This window comes from Lipotes vexillifer, unplaced genomic scaffold, assembly GCF_000442215.2.
Source record: "Lipotes vexillifer unplaced genomic scaffold, Lipotes_vexillifer_v1.1 scaffold892, whole genome shotgun sequence".
In the NCBI taxonomy this organism is placed as follows: Eukaryota; Metazoa; Chordata; class Mammalia; order Artiodactyla; family Lipotidae; genus Lipotes; species Lipotes vexillifer.
The window spans coordinates 295,105-316,978 of NW_006786445.1; the positions used below are offsets into that span (position 1 = coordinate 295,105).

The 21,874-nt window shown below is 48.2% G+C and overlaps 1 protein-coding gene across 1 annotated transcript in view; it reads left to right on the forward strand.

The window, feature by feature from the left end:
• Window positions 1-21,874, forward strand: part of OTOG (otogelin) — a 93,270-nt gene that overhangs the window by 39,362 nt on the left and 32,034 nt on the right. Inside the window, exons 23-32 of the mRNA XM_007458796.1 lie at window positions 9-45; window positions 7,255-7,362; window positions 10,064-10,202; window positions 12,320-12,454; window positions 12,748-12,894; window positions 13,188-13,307; window positions 15,206-15,322; window positions 16,015-16,171; window positions 19,207-19,233; window positions 21,718-21,872. Coding sequence (XP_007458858.1) covers window positions 9-45; window positions 7,255-7,362; window positions 10,064-10,202; window positions 12,320-12,454; window positions 12,748-12,894; window positions 13,188-13,307; window positions 15,206-15,322; window positions 16,015-16,171; window positions 19,207-19,233; window positions 21,718-21,872 — 1,142 coding nt within the window. The remainder of the gene's footprint in view (window positions 1-8; window positions 46-7,254; window positions 7,363-10,063; window positions 10,203-12,319; window positions 12,455-12,747; window positions 12,895-13,187; window positions 13,308-15,205; window positions 15,323-16,014; window positions 16,172-19,206; window positions 19,234-21,717; window positions 21,873-21,874) is intronic.

The following is a 21,874-nucleotide window of genomic DNA, read 5'->3' on the forward strand; positions in this document are numbered from 1 at the left end:
GTGCCAGCCCGGCCCCTGCCTCTCAGGATGCGCCTGTCCCCAAGGGTGTGTATCTGTGTTGCCATGGGTTACCACTCCCGAAGGCTGGCAGAACCAGGGACCATAATGTGGAGTGAGGGGCAGGGAAAACCTCACACAGCCTTGCAGGGAGGCATCAGCCCACAGCTGGCCAGTGACGGTGTAGTGACTAGTGAGAATCTGAGAAAGAGCAGGAGGGTGGGGACCGAAGCCGGAGGGGGTCCACCTGCCTCTGCTTCTCACCAGCATGTGGCCTTGGACAAGGAAGGGGCCTAGCTCCTTTGAGGCTCAGCTTTTCATCTGTAAAATGGGAATAATAATAACTCCTACCACCTGAAGAGATTGTTGGAGGATTCAATGAGGTGCCAACCACTGGGTGGGTGCCGGGCATACCGTAGAGGCCTCATGGGCTGAAGACTGAGAGAGGAAACCCGTGTTTAGCTCTCAACCTTCATCCCTGCAAAATTCTGACCAGGTGGAGGGCTCAGGCCCCTGTACTGCTTGAAAAAGAAAGGCCCCACCCTGTGGAGGTAGTCTCCCTCCTGGGTGCCCGAGATGCTGCCATCACAGCTGGGTGATCTGCGTGAGCTGAGTTTTGTAGGTCGCCTCATTGATGCTCTGCATGCCGAGGTGGCTGCAGGGGCCCAGCGCCCCACTCTGCCAGTTCTCGTTCCTGATGCTGGTCTTGCTTCAGGTCTAGGCTGAGAAGACAGTTGGGCACCTCGTCCCATGACTTGGCAGCACTGGGCTGTGTCCTCAGCCTGTGCGGAGAACAGGGCTAAACTGGGAGTCCCAGCCCAGGCCTGGCAGCCAAAGGATGTGAGAAAGGGGGTCAGAGCTTCTAGGGTGGGAAAGGGAGGGAATAGTCAGTTGGAGTTTTGCTGTTTATAAAACACCTTGATATGGTGATCTTCTTCAATCTCAGAGCATCCTTGGGAGAAAGGAGGGGAGGATCATTATTCCCATTTTGCAGATGAAGACACTGAGGCCAAGGGTGGGGTGCAGGGAGGTGGTCTGCCCAGAGATCCATGACTCAGACCCAACTCTGCTTACTGCAAACCCTGCCCTTTGGCCAGAGCATGCTGGCTCTGTGAGGCCTGGGGTCTGGTCCCCTACACAGAGGTCATGATGTGGTTTATGAGCCTGCCCTTTCCCAGGCAACGGCATCCACAAGGGACCCCTGTGAGGTTTGGAGAACTCGCACAGGACCCTAGGCCCAAGACTCAGCATTTCTAACAAGCTCCCAGGGGTTGCTGATGCTGCTGATCTAGGAGCCACACTTTGAGTAGCAAGGTTCTAAAGCAATGTCCAACATTAGGGATTAGTTTAACTCAGAAGATCCCGAAGCCAGAGTGGGGCTCCCTTTTCAATCCCCAGGCTCCAAAGGGTAGGATAGGATGTGAAGATTTCTAAGGGCTCGGTGACTTTTGACAAGTTACATGACCACTTGGGCCACAGTTTTCTTGTCTGTGAGGCCTGGCTGGCTGTTTGCAAGACCAGTCTGAGCAGGACAGTACCTGAATCCCCTTCCTTTGCTTCTGGCCTCCCAAAGTTCAATCCAGGTCCTGGCGCTGTGCCAAGAGCATCCACAGTCCAGAGGACTTAATGTTTGTCACTAGCTGTGTGATGTCGGACAGGTCACTTAATGTTTATGAGCCTGAGTTTGCTCACCTGTGAATTGAGGACAGTAACACCTACGGTGCAGGATTCTTGTGAGATTTAAAGAAGACAGCGGCTGCAAGGAGCCGGCCACAGTAAGTGCTCCAGAGACACTTGTCCTCTTCCCCTTCTTAGTGTTGAACCCCCATCACCTCTTGGGGTATTTGACCTAGTGGCTCACGTGCTGTATCAAATGCCCTATGAGGAGCTTATACACACTCCATAGGGGCTCTTCAAAGGGAAATTGTTACAGTCTCAGCTTTTAAAGGAAGGACAGGCATTTCCCGCCATAGTGGAACATTCACTTGGGAGCTGGGATAGGGCTCCCAGTGATACCTAACAACCCCTGCCTGGGGCCCTCTGGGCCTCCGGTCCCTGTGCCCCTCCCCATGGTGTTTCTTAGAATCTCTGGGTGTGTGTAATCCTCCTGGACCACTGCAGGGATCTGGGGCTGTCTGTGCTGCTCCAAGTTCCTTTGCATGTTGGTGCTGAGCCAAGGGCTCTGGAGCCACTAAGTAGTGTAGCACAGTGGTTAGGAGCACGAACTCTGGAGTCAGGCTTGAGTTCTGATTACGCCACTTACTGGGTGAGTCAGTTAACTTCCCTGAGGCTCAGTTTCCTCACCTGTAAAATGGCACAGAATAAGCACTCTATGTGAGTGATGGCATTGTCTTCCTTCACCTGGATCCCATGCATGTGCAAATGCTCCCTGAGGGGGGGTCTGGAACAAGAGTGTCCCTTAACAGTTAAGGAGAGGGTGCTCCACAAATTGAGGGCACCTTGAAGACAGAGGCCAGAGCTTCTCTCTGCATGCTCCTGTCTGTGATGGGCACACAGAAGATGCTAGGGATGCAGGCAGGTCTGCAAAAGGCCAGGAGGGAGCAGTGGATGTTAGGCGGCAGGAAAGGTCCCCTCCCCGGGTGGATGGGGGCGCCAGGGAAGGGCCTGGGTGTGAAGATGGAAGGCGGTGAGCCAGCCCATCACTGGTGTCTGATGCAATTATGGAGAAAGGAAGGGTAAGAAACCAATATTTATTGTGTATCTACTAAGTGCTAGGCAGTGTGCCCAGGTCTATAATTAAATTCTCGTAATGACCTTGGGAAGAAAGCGTCGTTATCCCCGTTTCACACATGAAAAACCGGAGGCTTAACCTTAGAAAGGTTAAGCGGCTTCAGGTAGAGCACTGTGGATTAAGCACATGCTTTTTTATGATTTTCCTGCTTCCTCTGACAATCGCGATGAGATGTTGGTAATGGAGTAAAAAAAAAGTATAAATCACCAGGGACAAAGGGAGCAGGGATGGGATGACAGTGGCATGAGATGGGTCAATAGTTTTTGAAGAAGGAACAAGGGTGGCTATGTAGAAACTGACCTTGCAGAGCAGAGGATGACAGCTGATGCTTGTAGAGAAGGAAGGCCAAGGAGAAACAGCCTACATGGTGTTGACGGCTTGAGGAACAGGAGGCTCCAGGCATCTCAGAAAGAGGGGTGGTGGGAGCAAGACAGGAGGATGAGGTGCAAGTCTGGGTAAGGAGCAGTTAAACTCCCGGATTCCCTAACCCCATCCAGCAGAGAAAGGTGGTAAGAGTTTCTAGAAATGTCAAGTCAGAGGCTTTGATCTCAGGGATACAGGCAGGGATGAGATGTAGAGTGAAAATAGGGAGATTGACTGAAAGCCTGCTGGGACCCAGCCTTCCTCCCCAGCTTGGTTCCCAGGATGGTGGCATCAAAGAAATCAAAGTTTCTCCCAGGCCAGAAATGAAAGATGATTCTTCTCCTGCAAATTGGCTGGACCAAGAGAAAAAAAACTCTAGAAACTGACATTTTGGGAGTTCCACAACAAAAATGATGCCCCCCTGCTTAAATATGGAGCTTCCAATCAATGTTTCATGTCTCACTCTATTTCCTTTTAATTTTTTAAAAGTGAGGCATAATTTATATATAGTAAAAGACAGATTATGAGTATACAGTTTGCTAAGCTTTGATAAATGTATACCCTCTTGTAACCCACACCTCCATCAAGATAGAGAACACTTCTTTCCCCTCAAAAAATTCCTTCGAGCCCTATGCTTTTTCCTAGTTAGTGCCTCCCCCATTCCTCCACCATAGTTCTTTATTTTGGCATAGATAGTCTCTGCCTGTTCTAGAACTTCATGAAAGTAGAATCATGCAGTATCTACCCTTTGATGTCTGGCTTCTTCTCCAGCATATGTCTTTGAGGTTGATCCACGTCGTTGCATTTTCCAGCAGTTTGTTTCTTTTTATTGCTCAGTAGTATTCCATTGTATGAATATACAATAGTTAATTTATCCACTCAAATGTTGATGCATATTTGGGTTATTTACAGTTTGGGCTATTTTAAATAAGGCTGCTTTCTCTTGGATGAACACTTCAGCATGGAATTGAGTCCTAGGGTAGATGTATGTTTAACCACATAAGAAATTGCCAAATTACTTTCTAAAACATTTGTACGACTTCGCCTTCTCATTGCGTGAGAGTTCTGGCTGCACCATATCCTCACTAACATTTGATGTTTTCAGTCTTTCTCATTTTTGTTATTTTAGTGAGAACATAGCCGAATAACATTATGGTTTTAATTTGTATTTCCCTAATGACTAATGATGAGTACTTTTTCATATGTTGTTTGGCCATTTGTATATCTTCCTTTGTAAAGTGTCCAAGTCTTTTGCCTACTTTTTATTTAGCTGATTTTTAAAAAATTGAGTTGTAGGGACTTCCCTGGAGGTCCAGTGGTTAAGACTCCACACTTCCAATGCAGGGGGCCCAGGTTTGATCCCTGGTTGGGGAACTAGATCCCGCATGTATGCTGCAACTAAGAAGTCCACATGCTGCAACTAAAGATCCCACGTGCCACAACTAAGACCCGGTGCAGCCTAAATAAATAAGTAAATAACTTTGCTTGTAAAAAAAAATTGAGTTGCAGAAGTTATAGATTCTGGATGCAAGTCCCTTGTCAGACATCTGTATTGCAAATATTTTCTCCCAGTCTGTGGTTTGCCTATCCATTTACTTACAGTGTCTTAATATGTATGAAAACTTCTGATGAGCAGAAGTTTAAAATATTGGTAATGTTTACCTTATCACTTTTTTCTTTATGATTAGTGCTCTCTGTGTCCTAAGAAGTCTTTGCCACAGTTCCAAAGATATTCGTCTATGTTTTCCTCTAGGAGCTTTATAAATTTTGCTTTTACATTTGGATCTATAATCTATCTAAAATTATTGTATTTTGTATATGCTGTAAAATGGAGTTGTTTCATTTTATTTTTTCTAATGGGTATCCAGTGGTTCTAGCCGCATTTAAAAAAAGACTTTACTTTCCCTATTGAATTGTTTTGGCACCTTAAAAGAAAATCAATTGACTGTATAAATGTCGGTCTATTTCAGGACTCTTTATTCTTTTTGTTTTTTTAACATCTTTATTGGAGTATAATTGCTTTACAATGGTGTGTTAGTTTCTGCTTTATAACAAAGTGAATCAGTTATACATATACATATATCCCCATATCTCCTTCCTCTTGCGTCTCCCTCCCACCCTCCCTATCCCACCCCTCTAGGTGGTCACAAAGCACCTAGCTGACCTCTCTGTGCTATGCGGCTGCTTCCCACTAGCTATCTATTTTACGTTTGGTAGTGTATGCCAAACTCTCACTTGTATGCCAAAGTCCATGCCACTCTCTCACTTCGTCCCAGCTTACCCTTCCCCCTCTCCGTGTCCTCAAGTCCATTCTCTACCTCTGTGTCTTTATTCCTAGGACTCTTTATTCTGTTCCATTGATGTATCTGTCTCTCTTTAGGCCAATATCACACTGTCTTGATTTTTGAAGGTTTATAGTAAGTCCTGAAATCAGAAATTGATAGTGCTCCGACTTTGTTCCTTTTCAAAGTTTTTTTGGTCACTTCTAGGTCTTTGAATTTCCATGTAAATTTAGGACCAGCGTGTCAATTTCCACAAAACAGCCTCTGGGATTTTGATTGGGATTGTGCTGAATCTATAGGTCACTTTGGGAGAACTGACATCTTCATACTAGTGAGTCCTCCGATCTGCAAATACGTCATTATTGCTCCATTTACTTGGGCCTTCTTTAATTTCTCTCAGCAGTGTTTCATAGTTTTCACCTAAAGTTTTGCACATTTGTCATTGAATTTATTTATAGATATTTGGTGTTTTTGTCTTTCATTCCATCTAAGTTGTCAAATTTATAGGCACATCTATGATGACTTTTCGCCTAGTCTATCAGTAATGGAGAAGAATGTTGAAATCTCCAACTATAATTGTGCTTTTGTCTCTTTTCTCCTTTTAGTTCTATGAGTTTTTGCTTCTGTTTTTGAAGCTCTCATACTTGGTGCATGCCCATTTATGTTCTTATGTTCTCTTGATAAATTGACTCTTTTGTTATTATGAAATAGCCCTCGTTATTGCTGTTAATGCTACTTATCTTGAAGTCTACTTTGTCTAATGTTAATACAGCCACTCTGTCTTGTGACTAGTGTTTGCATGATATCTTTCCCCATCATTTTACTTTTAGCTTATCTGTGCCTTTGTATTTCAACTGTGTCTTTTGTAAACAAAATATAGTTGGGTCTTGCCTTTTTCACCGGTGTTACAGTTTCTCCCTTGTAATTAGAGGGTTTATGCATTTGCCTTTAATGTAATTGGACTGAGTTTAATACTACCATCTTGTTATTTGTTATCTGTTTGTCCTGTCTTTCTTTGTTTTTTCTTCTTTTGTTTCTTCTTTTGGGTTCAGTATTTTTTAGTATTCTATTTTTTTCTCCTTTATTTCATTTCAAGTATATATCCTGGTATTTTTTATTTTTGTGGTTCTCTAGAGATTACAATATGTATCTTTCATTTATCACAGTCTACCATGAATTAATGTTTCACCACTTTAGGTAGAATACTTGTAACAGTCTGCTTTCATTTACTTCCTTCTTGTCCTTTGTACTATTATTGTCATACATTTTACTTCTACTTGTGTTACAAACCCCACAATTCATTGACATTAATCTTGTTCTAAATGCTCAGTTATCTCTTAAAGAAATTAAAAATAATTAAAAAAATATTTACCAACATCTTTTCTACTTTTGGAGCTCTTCATTCCATGTGAATCTGAGTTTCCATCTTCCTGAAAAATTCCCTTGAACATTTCTTTTCAGTGCAATCTACTAGTTACTCTATGAGCCACCTGGGTAGGGAGGGTCAATGCCCATGTCCATGGTCTGTTCATTAGTATACATCTAGTGCCTACAGGACAACTGGCATCCAGCCTGGCTTGTGGGTGGGGGGCAGCATGCGGCTGGTAGAGCTGAGCCTTGCTTCCTGATGTATGGCAGAGACTTCTGAGCTGGGCCAAGTCTGTCTATGGTTTTTCCACTTACCGAGGTACCTCTGAACCCCATTGGGCAGCAGCAGGATGGTGGTGGGTACATGGTCACTCTCTTCCAGGGTAAATGCTGAGAGCCACTCCGGGGCATCCGTGTGGATACAGGGTCCTCCACAGGTGACAGAGATGAGAAGGGTGCTCTCCTGACCACCTGCTTGCTGTGTCCTTTTAGCCTGCTCAGACACGGGGATGCCTGTTTCCTGCCAGAGGAGTGCCCATGCACTTGGAAGGGGAAGGAGTACTTCCCTGGGGACCAGGTCATGTCTCCCTGCCATTCCTGGTAAGTGAGGGCCCCATCCAGGCTCTGCTTTTTGCTGGGGGTGAGGATGGATATGAGATGCATGATCATGAGTACAATCTAGCATCCCCCCTCAACCATGTTCATATTCATGTTGTGTGTTTCTGTGCTAGGTAGGGGTTTGTGTATATATACAAGTGTACACATAGAAAGAATTTTGGGGAGTGTTTTTGTGAGTACTTACACGAATGTGAGTTTGATCAAACATGTATATGAATGTGTGTAGATGTGTATTTGTAATCATGAGGATGTGTTTGCATACATATATGGATGTGCAAGTGTGGGCACGTGTCCAAAATGCATAGGCTGCATATGTGAATGTATATGCACATGCATATATATGAAAAGATGGGCATTCATAATCCTGAATATGTTAGTGAATACATACAGTTATGAATTTGTGTATGTATACAGCTATATTTATATACATTTGTGTGCATCTCCATCCATTTAGTATGTGGGGACATGTATGTGCAAAGTGTGTGCATATGTGCATGCACTGGGTGTGCATATTTACATGTAAGTGAACAATATGTAAAATGTACATTTGTGATTTCCTATGAATATGTAATGCTTATATGTGAGAGTAAGTTTATATGTGAATATATTTGCACACTGTATATCTGTTAATATAAGTATACATACGTGAGAGTGTGTGTACCTGGATTGAATTCTTTGAAAACAGGCTTGGGGCCAGTTCTGTAGAGCCTGCCCTGGGTCAAGCAGCAGGGAATGGAAGTGGGTAGAGACTCAACCTCCTAAATATCCTCCCAGGCTTCCACTGCTGCTGTGCCTAACTCATGTTAATTCACTTTCCAAACGCTTGGCTCCTGGAAGTGTCTATGGTGATTCTTTTTTTAAGTAACTTCTTTTCCCACTCTCCACCTGTCCTCTGCTTCTGGGAGAGCTGAGCATCTCTCCCACCTTGTAACCACCTAAATCTTGACGTTCCCCAATGACCCCCCCCCACTCCCCGCCGCAAAGGCCTTATAACTACCCCAACAGCTAATGAGACCTTACATCCCATGCCTTCCAGGCTGGGCGACTTCTGTTGTGGCCTCCTTTGCCAGATGTCCTCTGTCTTCCTGGCACACAGAGGCATGTGGAGCCTCCCTGACATTCCCCCTGTGCCCTTGCGCCCCTGCAGAGGGCCCGACCTGGGCTTTCCAGGGCTCTGAGAGTCCAAGTGCTCCTCCAGCCCTGATGTGTCTGCAGGACCAAGGTGGCCCCGCCACTGCCCCAGGGCGTCAGGGGACACATCAGGGACCCCTGAGCCCTGGCTCCTATAACTCTCTGGAAAATGGCCAAAGCACATCAGCTAGACTAGTGGAGCTAGGATGAAGAGGGGAAGGAAACAGGATGAGGACCCCTCAAAGAGGTCTGGCCAGCTCATACCAGTGGGGGTCCCCACCCATTGGAACCTATTCCTTCTTAGCCCCACATCACATTCCAGTGACTGTTCAAGGGGTTGGGCTGTGGGCACAAGACCCTGTGTAAAGTAACTTCAGGCCAGGCTTGGTGTATTGATTCCTGGTCTGGTGTTTCGGAGATGGGTGTGTTCTGTATGAGCCCCTTCCAGCCACTCAGCTCCCCTGAACCCTTACGTCTCTTGTAGGCTGAGGAAGGTCTCCTAGACTTCAGGATTCATCTCGCATTAATGAGTGTGTGCTCCATCTCTCTGCTCCCTTTTTATTGCAGAACTTCTCAAAATAGTTGTCTGCATTTGCTGCTTTCAATTCCTCTTCTCCCATTCTCCCTTCCATTCCACGAAAACTATCCCTACCAAGGTCACCGATAATCTCCATGGTGTTATATCCAGTGCTTATTACTTGGTCCACATCTTCCTAGACCTATTAGCAGCATTTGACACAGTCAGTCATTTGTTATCATTCTCTACCGTCATACCTTTCCTCATGTGACTCTGGGATTCCCCACCCTCTTGATTTTCCTCCTCCCTCTCTTTTTTTTTTTTTTTGCGGTATGCGGGCCTCTCACTGTTGTGGGCTCTCCCGTTGCGGAGCACAGGCTCCGGATGCGCAGGCTCAGCGGCCATGGCTCACGGGCCCAGCCGCTCCGCGGCATGTGGGATCTTCCCGGACCGGGGCACGAACCCGTGTCCCCTGTATCGGCAGGCGGACTGTCAACCGTTGCGCCACCAGGGAAGCCCCCAATCCCCTTTATCTTACTTCTTTCCCCCCATAGCACTCATCACCTTCTTACCCACTCTATTACCTACTCATGCTTACTTATTTAGTGTGTAGCTCCCTACTCTAGAATGTAAGCTTCACAAGGGCAGAGGTTTTTTGCTGTTTTGTTCACTGATGTATCTGAAACTCCTAGAATAATGCCTGGGATATGGTAGATGCTTATGACTTGTTGAATGAATGAGTGAATGAATGAACGATTGGAGTGGTAAAGAGAGTGTGGACGTTGGAGTCAAATAGATCTGGATTCAGTCTTGGCTCTGTTATTTGTTGGCTTAAGCTCTCTGAGCCCCAGTGTGTCCTACATAAAATGGGGACCCACCCTGCCACCCTTTGGGCATCTGTTGGAGGTCAATGATGTTTGTTGACCTCTGGCCCAGGGGCACACAGTGGGCGCTCGATGGGCAGTGGCCCCATCTTGGATATTCAGGGTGGGGGCAGGGCATGCCCTGTCAGGGGTCTGGGCATGTGTATTTCAGTGTGTGCCAGCACGGCTCGTTCCAGTGCACCCTCCACCCTTGTGCCTCCACCTGCACCGCCTATGGCGACCGGCATTACCGCACGTTTGATGGGCTCCCATTTGACTTCGTGGGAGCTTGCAAAGTGCACCTGGTTAAGGTTAGTGCCTGGGTGTATACCAGCTGGCTCTACAGGGACCCAGAGCAGCTGGTACATAATTAGGTGGGTGGGAGGATCTAAGCCCTGGTGTGTGGCAATTTAGACACTCAAGGAAGTGCTAAGGAGCAAGATTGGGGCTGCGGAGATGGAAACAACCTAAGTGTCCATCATTGGATGAATGGATAAAGAAGATGAGGCACATATATACAATGGAATATTACTCAGCCATAAAAAGAAACGAAATTGAGCTATCTGTAATAGCTCAATCTGTAATGAGGTGGATAGACCTAGAGTCTGTCATACAGAGTGAAGTAAGTCAGAAAGAGAAAGACAAATACCATATGCTAACACATATATATGGAATCTAAGAAAAAAAAATGTCATGAAGAACCTAGGGGTAAGACAGGAATAAAGACACAGACCTACTAGAGAATGGACTTGAGGATATGGGGAGGGGGAAGGGTGAGCTGTGACAAAGTGAGAGAGTGGCATGGACATACATACACTACCAAATGTAAGGTAGATAGCTAGTGGGAAGCAGCCGCATAGCACAGGGAAATCAGCTCGGTGCTTTGTGACCACCTGGGATAGGGAGGGGGGGAGGGAGGGAGACGCAAGAGGGAAGAGATATGGGAACATATGTATATGTATAACTGATTCACTTTGTTATAAAGCAGAAACTAACACACCATTGTAAAGCAATTATACCCCAATAAAGATGTAAAAAAAAAAAAAAGATTGGGGCTGGACAGAGCCCACCAGTCTGCCTGTCACCATTATAACCTTGCCCCCTTGGGTGCCAGTGGTTTTTCTGTCTGTAATAGTAAAAGCAAATGCTTTCTGGGCTTTTATTATATCCCTGGTGGTCTACCAAGCCATTTTAAAGCATTATTTCACTTAACTCTTAGAGCAAGACAGAGTTTATTGAGCCCATGTTATAGGTGGAGTAACTTGGGCTTAAGGAAGTTGGTATCTCACCCGAGACCACACAACTAGTCAGGGACAGAATTGGGGTAAGGTTGAAACCAAGAAATCTGACTGGAGAGTTGGTGTGCAGGCAGGATCCCCTCCAGAAGGAGAAAAGGGTACCAACAGGGCGGGTGGGAGATTCAGGGACCTTGGTTTTGCTAAGGGCCTGTCCATCTCATTATATGATAGTAAAAGTAACAGTAATAATAATAATAATGACAAACCTTTTATGGAATAAGTCCTATCTATGGGGCAGGCACTGTGCTGGGGTCTTTCACATAATTTCAATAACTCCACAAGACAAAGATTATAGACCTTGTTTTATTTTTTAAATTTCAAAGGTTTTGCATGCTCTTCACTAACATTTAAAACAATATAGAAGCATGTATTAAAAACAAATATTCCTTTTCACATCTCTTCTGTTCCTACTCCCTGCTGAATAAGCACTCATAACAGCTAGGTGTGAATCCTGCAAGATCATTTTCCATAAGACAGACAGGCAGACAGACAGACACACACACACACACACACACACACACGCACACGTTTTAATTTCTATGAATAGACTCCTGCAATTTGGTTTTATCACTTAATAGTATATTTTGGACATTATCTCATATAGTCAGCAAATTTTTCTTCTTCTTTTTATAGAATTCCACAGAAAAGACGTACTCCAGTTTGTTTTGTAATTCGCCATTGATGGACATTTCGGTTGTTGTCAATATTTAAATGCTCAGTGAATACTTGTGTGGATGTGTCTCTAGATGCTTAGAAGTAGAATTGCTATAAAAGTTATATGTTTAGAAATGTTGACCAGTGCCTGCAAATTGCCCTCCAAAAAGGCTTACATTACCATCGTCAGTGTGTGTAAGATGGTGCCCCTTCCCCTGTCAACACCAGTCATCCCTATTATATTTTCATTCATTCATTCATCAGACACTTTTTGGAGAATCCCTACATGCTAAACACTGCACCAGGCACCCAAAACAAAACTGAGCTTCAGAGAACTGAAGTAAGCTGCCCAGAGTCACAGCTCACATGAAGTAGAAGTGGGTTGAAAACTATTTCAGTCTGTGTCCCTCTACCCCATGCCTCTCATCAGAATCTCTTCTCTCCCTGGTTTATTGCACCAACTTATTTCTCCTCAGAGCACATCAGATTTCAGCTTCTCTGTGATTGTAGAAAACGTAAACTGCTACAGCTCTGGCATCATCTGCAGGAAATTTATTTCCATCAACGTTGGGAACTCACTCATCATCTTCGATGACGACTCAGGAAATCCCGTAAGGCCTGGTGCGGGTGAAGGTTGTATGGACAATTTGCTGGTTAATAGGGGGCAGAAGAGGGCTAAGGACTGGTTTCCTTACCACAGCACTTTCTCTTGGAGCTACTGAGTCTGCCGCCCAGATTGAATTCCTTGGCCACGGCCAGGAGCCCAGAGGTCAATGTCAGGGCATGAGGGGGGCAGAGGAATTGGTGAATTCCTGGGGCCGGGCAGTGACTTGTAGCCAGGCCCAGCTGACCCAGGTGTTGGGGGACACTCTGGCCTCAGGAATGGCCACCTCTGTCCCCCTAGAGTCCGGAGAGCTTCCTGGATGAGAAGCAGGAGGTCCACACGTGGCGAGCAGGGTTTTTCACGCTGGTGCATTTCCCACGGGAACACATCACCCTCTTATGGGACCAGAGAACCACGGTGCACATTCAGGCGGGGCCACAGTGGCAGGTAGTCATGTGATCAGTGACCCTTACGGGCCCTGTGCTCCTTCCTAGAGCCAAGCCAACCCACTGGGTGTCCTTGCATGAGCTGTACCCTCGCCAAAGAGCCAGGAGCATCATGCCTGCTGTCCTATCTGCCCCACCCGACTCTGGGCCCCTTCTCCTCTGACTCCTCTCTCTGCACACTGTGACCCCAGTAGTTGCTTCTGGGCCCACGACAGACTCCTAGGCTCAGGGCGACCCCTCTGCCTGTGGCTCACCCTAGGAATGCCCGAAACTGACTATTCTCTCTTCTTTCAGGGCCAGCTGGCAGGACTCTGTGGGAACTTTGACTTAAAGACCATCAATGAGATGAGGACCCCAGAGAAGTTAGAGTTAACTAACCCCCAGGAGTTTGGTGGCAGTTGGGCTACAGTTGAGGTAAAACCTCTCCAAGCTGGCTCACTCCTCTCACCCAAATGGACCCTGGTCACACTGAGAGAAACTGGCCACAGGTCAGGGGAGACGGACATTGGTGTAAGGCTGCTCCTGCAACCTCTCTCTCAGCTTCTGACCCAGCATCCTCAGCCCTGGACTCTGTCCTGTGGCCTGAGGACATGCACCATCCCATCTCACACATCAGACCCCAGACCAAGCCCTGGTAGGAGGGCTGAGGCTGGGAAGGAGACAAAGTCTCTGTCCTAGGAGAGATGACCACCTAGTAGGGAAGATGAGTCTTGTTGAAGCATTACCATCTTATCCATCTCTGTGCCCCTGGTGCCTGGCGATAGGTCTGGCACACAGGAGGGGCCAAGAGAGACCCGCATGCGTTGGGGCAATTAGAGAAGGCTTCCTGAAGGTGGTGGCACTAGTGTGGTACTTAAAAGATAGACCATATTTGGATGGAGGAATGTATCAGAGAGAGGGAGGACAATATTAGCAGAGGCAGAAATGATAGGGGATGTCTCTGAGGTTTGGGAGATGTCTGAGGCTGCCAAGCTGTGAGCGATGAGGGGAAACATCACTGAGCTGACAGCAGGAGATCTGGGTTCTTTTCTTATTCTTTTACTTAAAAAATTATTTTATTTTGTTTTTCTTTTGTTTGTTTTATTATTTGGGGTTCTTGTGTTAGATCATCCAGTGACTTGCTGGGTGACCTTGAGTAAGTCCCATCTTCTCTGTTGTCCTATGTGAAGTGAAGGGGCTGGGAGAGGGATAATGGATAGATTTCACTTCATGTGACAAATCTGATCAGTCAGATGAGGCTGCCTGGGCAGCTATGTTGAGAAATACCAACACTTGTGTCAGGCTCAGCTGGAAGAACTGTGAGTGATTAGTTATGTCTGCCATGGGTGCTGCATTAGAGAGTGGTGATATGAGTGTTAGATATTTGCCTTTCCTGGACTGAGTGATCTTAGGTTCCTAGTTCTCTGTTGGGGAGTAGGTGGAGATAAGCCTATGTAGACTGGTGTCAGGGGAGCAGTTAGTCATGGCCTGGAGCTAAATGTATTCCTGAGGTGGGGCAAGGCTGTTCTCACAGCCTCAGAAAAGTATGCTCTAACCCATTCCATTTTAGAGAAGCTGAGTGGGTGACTAACCTTTCTTGCTTCCCTCCTCTCACCCTTCACTGTCATTTCTCTCTCAATAATCCCCTTGGGCATACCCTGGGGGGCTCTAGTGACAATGTAGGCTGGGGGAGGAGGGTCAGCAGACATCAGGGAAATCTGTATTAGTTTTCTATGGCTGTGTAACGCCATAACTGCAGACTTAGCAGTATCCAACCACACACGTGTATTATCTCACAGTTTCTGTGGGTCGGGAGTCAGGGCACAGCTTGATTCGGTTCTCTGCATACAGTATCACAGGCTGCGGCCAAGGTGTCAGCCAGGGCTGGGCTCTCATCTGAAGGTTTGACTGGAGAGGGATCTGCTTCTCTGACCACTCATGTGGTGTTGACGGCCATTCCTTGTAGTCATAGAACTGAGAGCTTTAGTTTTTTTGTGAGCTGTTGGCCCAGGACGACCCTCAGCTCCTAGAGACCACCCACCATTCCTGCCACGTGCCATTCACAGCCAGCAAGGGAGAGACTCCAGCCAGATGGGCTCTGCACTCTTAAGTAACATGCAGTCACTGGCACATAACCACATCCATGTGTCACCTTTGCTGTCTTTTGTCGACTTGTCAGTTTGGTCCCTCCCACATTCAAGGGCAGGGGATTATACAAGGATATGAACACAGGAGGCCGGGATCAAGGGAGCCACTCTTAAGAGTCTCCACCACATCAGGCAACAGGCATTTGAGGGGTAGGGAGATCAACAGCGCTGCCTTTGCCCCCTCAGTGCCCAGACACCCTCGACTCCCGAGACACATGTGTCCTGAATCCTCTCCGAGAACCCTTTGCCAAAAAGGAGTGCAGCATCCTGCTCAGCGAGGTGTTTGAGACCTGCCACCCTGTGGTGAGTGGACTCCAGGCTTGGCTACTCCTGGGCCCCCTTCCCACCTCCCTGGAAACCCTTCTGCTCTCAGACCCTCCATGCCTTGGAGAGACACCTCAGGTCTAGAGGAAAGATTCACCTCTGCCATTCCCTTGCCTCTGGTCTGCTCAGATGAGTCTGCCCTGTTTCCCTGGGACAGACACAGTCAAACAGCTTCTGTGCCCTTTTCAAGCCTATCTCAATCTGGCTGTTCCTCCCAATCAGGAAGTTCTTCTGAATGGTGAACACAGACCCCTCATGCTGTGGCATCAGCCCTCAGTGGAGACAGGGGAGAGCTGGTGCTCAGCTCTGCATGGCCCCCTCCAGGACCTCGAAGGCTGCCGTCAGATGGGCTTTGGCTGTCTCTGGCCCTGGCTGGGGGTTCACACCCCACGTCTGTTTCTCAGCCACACCCTAAGCCCTTGGATCCAATAGCCTAGGCCCGAGGAAGGAGAAAGCTTAGTTCTCAAAAGCAGAGTCTACCTGGGTCATGGAGTTAACGTTTCCCTCTCAGCTGCCTGCCTTTCTGTCCTCACCCCACATGGGCAGCTCGCACCATCCTGTGGTCCCTTCACGTTTATGCTGTTCCCTGAGGCTGAGTGGCATCAGCCCAGAAGCTGAAGGGCTAACATTCAGGGTCTGTCCTCTGACATCTGACTTCTGACCTCTTCTAGGTCGATGTCACTTGGTTTTACTCAAACTGCCTGACAGACACATGTGGGTGCAGCCGGGGCGGTGACTGTGAGTGCTTCTGTGCCAGCGTGTCTGCCTATGCCCACCAGTGCTGCCAGCATGGGGTGGCCGTCGATTGGAGGTCCCCGCACCTTTGCCGTGAGTGTCCAGACCAGTCATCCGAAGAGGAGAGTGGGGCCCCTTCTGTGGGCAGGCCTGTGGGGTCCCATCACTCTGGCTTGTGCGTATCATTCATTGAATTCTTATAACTACCCTGTGAAGTAGGACTGTTTATTCCTGTTTTACAGTTGGAGAAATGGGCTAGAAAGAGAGAGATTAAGTAACATGCTCAAGGTCACACAGGTTGGTGGAGGAGCCAGGGCTCATCTCCATTGCAGATGGTCTGGCTGCAAACCCATGCTCTTAACCACTTTATCAGAGGAGTCAGGAGCCCTGGGTTCCAGACCCAGAGCTGCCATTTGCAAGCTGTGTGACCTCAAACAAGTCCCCCAACCTCTCTGGGGCTCCATTTTCTCATCTGAAAAATAGGAATAGACGTGTCCCACCAGGTTTATTGTGAGGGTCAAACGAGATAGTGAATGTGAAAGCCCTTTGTCAGGTGAGACTCATGGGGCCCATCGGAGGCACCACAAGATAGCAGTTTTTCTGGAGCACTGGTGGTCTGCAAATGCTTTTGGTTGCACACTCCTATCAAGTAAAAACATTTTGAGCACACATAACATGCATATATATATATATATATATATATATATATACATATACACACACACACACACACATAGATGCATGTACATATATATGTACTATTAGTAGTGTAAATGTATGCCACAAAACAGATACAAAAGTAAATATTTAAAAGATGAAAAAAAATTCGTAGAAATTTAAATGATTAATTAATTATTATTTGTTTCTGCATACCAAAGATCTTCTGCATACCAAAGATCTGCATACCAAAGACGCCTCACTTTGTGGTGCAGTGGTTATCATACAGGTGCTGGGGCCACACTGTCTGGGTTCAGACTCCAGTTCCACCAAGCAGGGTGACCTGGGGCATGTTCCTTATACTCTGACTAGTAATTGAGGGTTAAGAGAACTGTACCTTCCTTGCAGGGAGCTGTGAGATTTACATGAGAAAATGCAGGTAAAGCACTTGGCACAGTGCTTATGCTAGAGCCGAGGTTGCTGTCATTTTTCGTGGGGACATGGGTGCTGGCACGGGAGCTCTAGGCAGGATGACCTCAGGAAGGAGATGGAGCAGAATCTGCCTTTGGCTTCCTTTTTCTTTGCCCATTGTACCATGAGCCTCTTCGGTCACAGAAGCCTTGGGTCCTCACGCAGTCTGCTTCTCCTTCTACTTCTCTGATAAAAATCCTTCAGGAAGGAGAAGGGAACACACGTTTACTGAGAATCTACTGTGTGCCAGGCCCTGTGCCTTCTGTGCATTAACTCACTTAATACTCAGGCCTAGGGTGAAGCAAGTGAGGCCAGTTGCTGGAGCACAAGATTTAAGGGGGTACCAAAAAAGGCAATTTTTTTTTTTTTTTCGGTACGCGGGCCTCTCACTGTTGTGGCCTCTCCCGTTGTGGAGCACAGGCTCCGGACGCGCAGGCTCAGCGGCCGTGGCTCATGGGCCCAGCCGCTCCACGGCATGTAGGATCTTCCTGGACCGGGGCACGAACCCATGTCCCCTGCATCGGCAGGCGGACTCTCAACCACTGTGCCACCAGGGAAGCCCCAAGGCAATATTTTAAGGCAATATTAAAAAAAAAAAATCAAAACTAATGCAAAAACATCTCTGATGAACAAAATATCACAATTTTAAGTAATGACAGCCTCAATATTATTGATTTTTCCTTTTGCCTCAGGCTCCAGTATGGCTCAGCAAGGTGCTGTCACTGATCTTGTCTATTTTAAAATTTTGATATTTTGTTCATCACAGATATTTTGCATTAATTTTGCAATTAAAAAATTGTATTAAAACATTACATATCCTGATTACTGAGATTTTTGAGGTCCCCTTAAATTTTGTACCTGAGGTGAGCACTTGCCTTACCCCAGTCCAGGCCTCACAAGTCTGTGGGGCAGATGCTAGTGGTAGTCCCCATCCTACAGAGGAGGGCACTAAATTTCAGAGAGGTTGAGAAACTTCCCTCAGTATGCACAGCTGATGAGTGAGAGAGATGGGATTTCAGTCCAGGTCTGTGGGTCTCTAGAGAGCTGGCTCTTGACGACTTCTCTGGGTGACCTCCCATTAACCTGGTACACACTTGAAACCAGATATTTGGAGATCTTTTAATTTTCGAGTTCAATCTTCTGAGTCCACAAGTGAGGAAAAGCACATACTTACCCATAGCCACATGGTGGGTCAGTCTACTGATTCCTGGTGCTGTTTCCAGAGGGCAATGCCAAATGCAAAGGAATAGTGTTCATCATGGGGCTTTGGGGGTATGGGGTGGAGCTGGTGGCTGTCTTCAGACCATGCCTGTGAGTGAGGGAGACCCCCCCCCGCAGCCTTTGTCCCAGATCTACTCGGTCAACTGGCTTCTCATGGTCTTGCTCCTGGCTTCAGGTGCCCCCTGCAAAATCCCCAGCTTATCCCAGCGGACTAAGGAACCGTGTGGCCTACGTGCCAGGGGAACAAGCTGTGTTGCTGCGCTGCGCCACTAGGGAGCGTATGGAGCACATACTTGGAGGAGCTTATCAAAACCTGATGCAGACTGCACCCAGGGGCATGAAAAAGGCTTGGATTCTGGAGGCTCTGGGTCCCTTCCTACTCAAGGCTGTTGAAAGACCGACTTCTATCTTGTGCTTGCATTCCTCCAGGACCTTCTACAACATTTCTGATTGGAGCTTCCGTTCCTTGGTTCAATTCTTGCCCTTTGAGGTCACACAAAGCATACCCTTCTGTCCCAGCATTCATTCATTCATTCATTTGGTACATGCTGAATGCCTACTCTGGGCCAGGCTTTGAGCTTTGTGTTAGGGGCACAGAGAGGGAGCCATTGTATTTCCTACACCTTAAGATATCTGGATCTAATGACCATGTGTGAATCTTGGCGTTTGGGAGACAGGCCAGGTCCAGCCCTTGGGGAAGGAGAGAGAGCTGGGATGGGGGTTTCGCCCTGCGCATCTGTTCCAGGCTTCTCAGAAAGTCTCTGTTCTCTCTCTTTCAGCATATGACTGTGACTTCTTTAACAAAGGTAAGCTCATCCTCCCCAGGTGGAACCTTGAAAGCTGGGGCACTGCCATCCCTGCCCTGGGGCCACAACAGCAGCAGCCAAGCTGAGGCCCTGCTGGCCCTGGAGGAGCAGTCATGCAGACAGAGCCCTGACAGAGCAGGGCCCAGGGATGCCCCGGAACTCTGTCTCCAGCAGCTCCTGCAGCCTCGGTCCAGAACCCAGGCCAGGCTAGCTTCCCGGGGATGTGCTCATGTGGGGCAGCTTCACCAGGAAGTGAAAACCCCATTTGCACCAACGTGCTGCCCCATAGCTTTCATAATCTAGCTCATCAGGCCCACAGGACATTGTCTTGGGTTTCCTGAAGTTTTGAGTTGGCAAAAGCAAATGCAAACTGCACTTCCTTTGCTGGGGTGAAACTTACAGTCTGGCACAGCCTGTCAGATTCATCTTTAAGTTTAGCCAGTGTTGTAGGGCACCAGGATATGCTCCAACTTCTGCATTAACCAGGTCATGACTAAAGACCCCAGGGAGGTTAATGACCAGTGTTAGAATCCATGAGTCAATTTAATCACTGGGGTTGGGTGGCATTGGTGGGCTGCCCAGGAGTAGTTTTCAGCGCTGATCTTTGTGCGGTGGGGCCAGGTTGGCAGAATTAGATACTCATCAAGTCCTTGGTGCCACTCACCTTTGACTTCTGAGGTCCCCTCTGCCCCCCACTTCCAGGCACCATCCTGCCAGGAGCAGGCCTGTACAGGTAAAGGCCCAAGGCTCCTTCCTCAAATAACTGCATTATCAGATTTGGTTTGAGAAACGTCCTCTGGCGAGAGTATAGTGGGTGAAATAGTGGGAGGACTGACTAGAGAGACAAGGATGCCAGTTAGGGGGTCCGTGAGATGAGGGCTGGACCAGGGTACATCATGATCATTCACAGTGCCTGCAGTCCCACCAAAATGCTAGCCTCAAGGGGCTCTTGGTGGCCCAAACCTTTAACCCCTGAAAGGCAGGAATCTGCAATGGGAGGATTGCAGTCCCTGCACAGGCGGAGTCTGTCTGACACCAGGCAAGACATTTCAGCAAGACAGCTCTGAGCAGAGTTTTCTCCCTTCTGTGGCATTTTGGGTGGCAGTAACTGGCAAAGGACAAGCTGTTTCTAGCATCCTGCACCCGCCCACCCACCCACCCACCCATTCTTACTCTGCTCTTCTACCAACATTCTCTTTGGTCCAGGCCTTTGCCGTGTGCTGGGGATTCACCAGTTAATGAGACCTGTCCCAGTGGTGCTCTGGAGCCGGCCCCCCCTGGCTTTCTAGAGCCCACTGTGTGTTCTTCACTCCACATTCAATCGGTAGTTTGAAGTTGACCACTGGTGGGAGTATTTATTCACGGAAATCAGCAAACATTACCAAATGGGGTTTTGTTTGCTTGTTCATTTTGTGAGAGCTGATTGTTAAGCCAGCACAGCACTGCCTGTGTCCTGTCTGGTAGGGAAGACAGACGTGGACCCCCGATCGAGACCCTCCTCGTAAGAGCTGTGATCGGCATGAGCCATGCTCCGAGACTGCTGGAGCACAGGGGAGGGAGGACGCTTTCGTGCGGTGGGAGAGGGTGCCGGGAGAGCTTCACCACGAAGGTGACATTTGAGCTGGGCCCCAGAGATTGAGGAGGCGTTGGCCACAGGCACAGGACGGGGTGTGGGGGGGGGACTGCGCTGAGTGGGTGGGACAGCACGAGTGAGACAGGAGGTAGGACACCGCACAGCTCTTACAAGGAAGAGCGAGAGAAATTCAGTGTGGCAGCGGCCGGGGTTGGGGCGTGAAGGGCCCCTGAATCAAGCTGGGCTCTTGGAGTCTATCCTGAGGACAAAGGGGAGCCACTGAGGAGTTGCCGAAGGGAGTGTGGCTAGGAGGGTGGAGGGCAGGCCACACCAGAGGCTGGGACGTCAGTTACGAGGCTGTTGCAGTGGTCTAGGAAACCCATGCCCCTGTCCAGCTTACTGACAACCGACCACCACAGGAACCCAAGAGACACAGAGGTGACACGTGTTTGAAATAAATAGATAAACACTAATGCTGAGCCCAAGCCTTCTTGGCCTTTACCCTTCAGACCTCAGGTGGGTAGAGACCAGGTCTGGCATCTTCTCCCAGAGGCGACTCTGAATAGCGCAGCAGCTGGAATGGTAGAGTCTGGGGCAGGGGGAAAGGCCCATAGAGAGACGTTTGGGGGGCCCAGATGCCCCCCAGGGGTGGCCTTGTTTCCAGGCTTCCTATGAAGTGATTTAGGTGCTGTGCAGAGGGTCAGTTCCCATCAGGGGCTGGCAGCCTGGGGCTCCCGTCCCTTCCTTTTCATGGAAATCAAGGTCCCTGGGGCCTGGGGTGAGGGGCGTGACCAAGAGGAGCTCTTTAGCATCCTCTCTCCTCCCGCTTCTGGCAGGGCTGGGCAGGTAGAGATGGGAGGCGGGCAAAGTCCCAAGGCGGCAGGGCTTATGACTGGGCCCCCTCTCTCCAGCACTAGGTAAGGGCCCCTACCAGCTGGCCAGCTTGGCAGCCAGTGGTGCCCTGGTGGCCATGAAGGTGGCAGGTGGTGCCATAGTCCTAGTGAGAGCAGAGGATGTGGCGCCGGGGGACATTGTGAACTTCCTGCTGGCGGCTGCCCTGTACAAGGC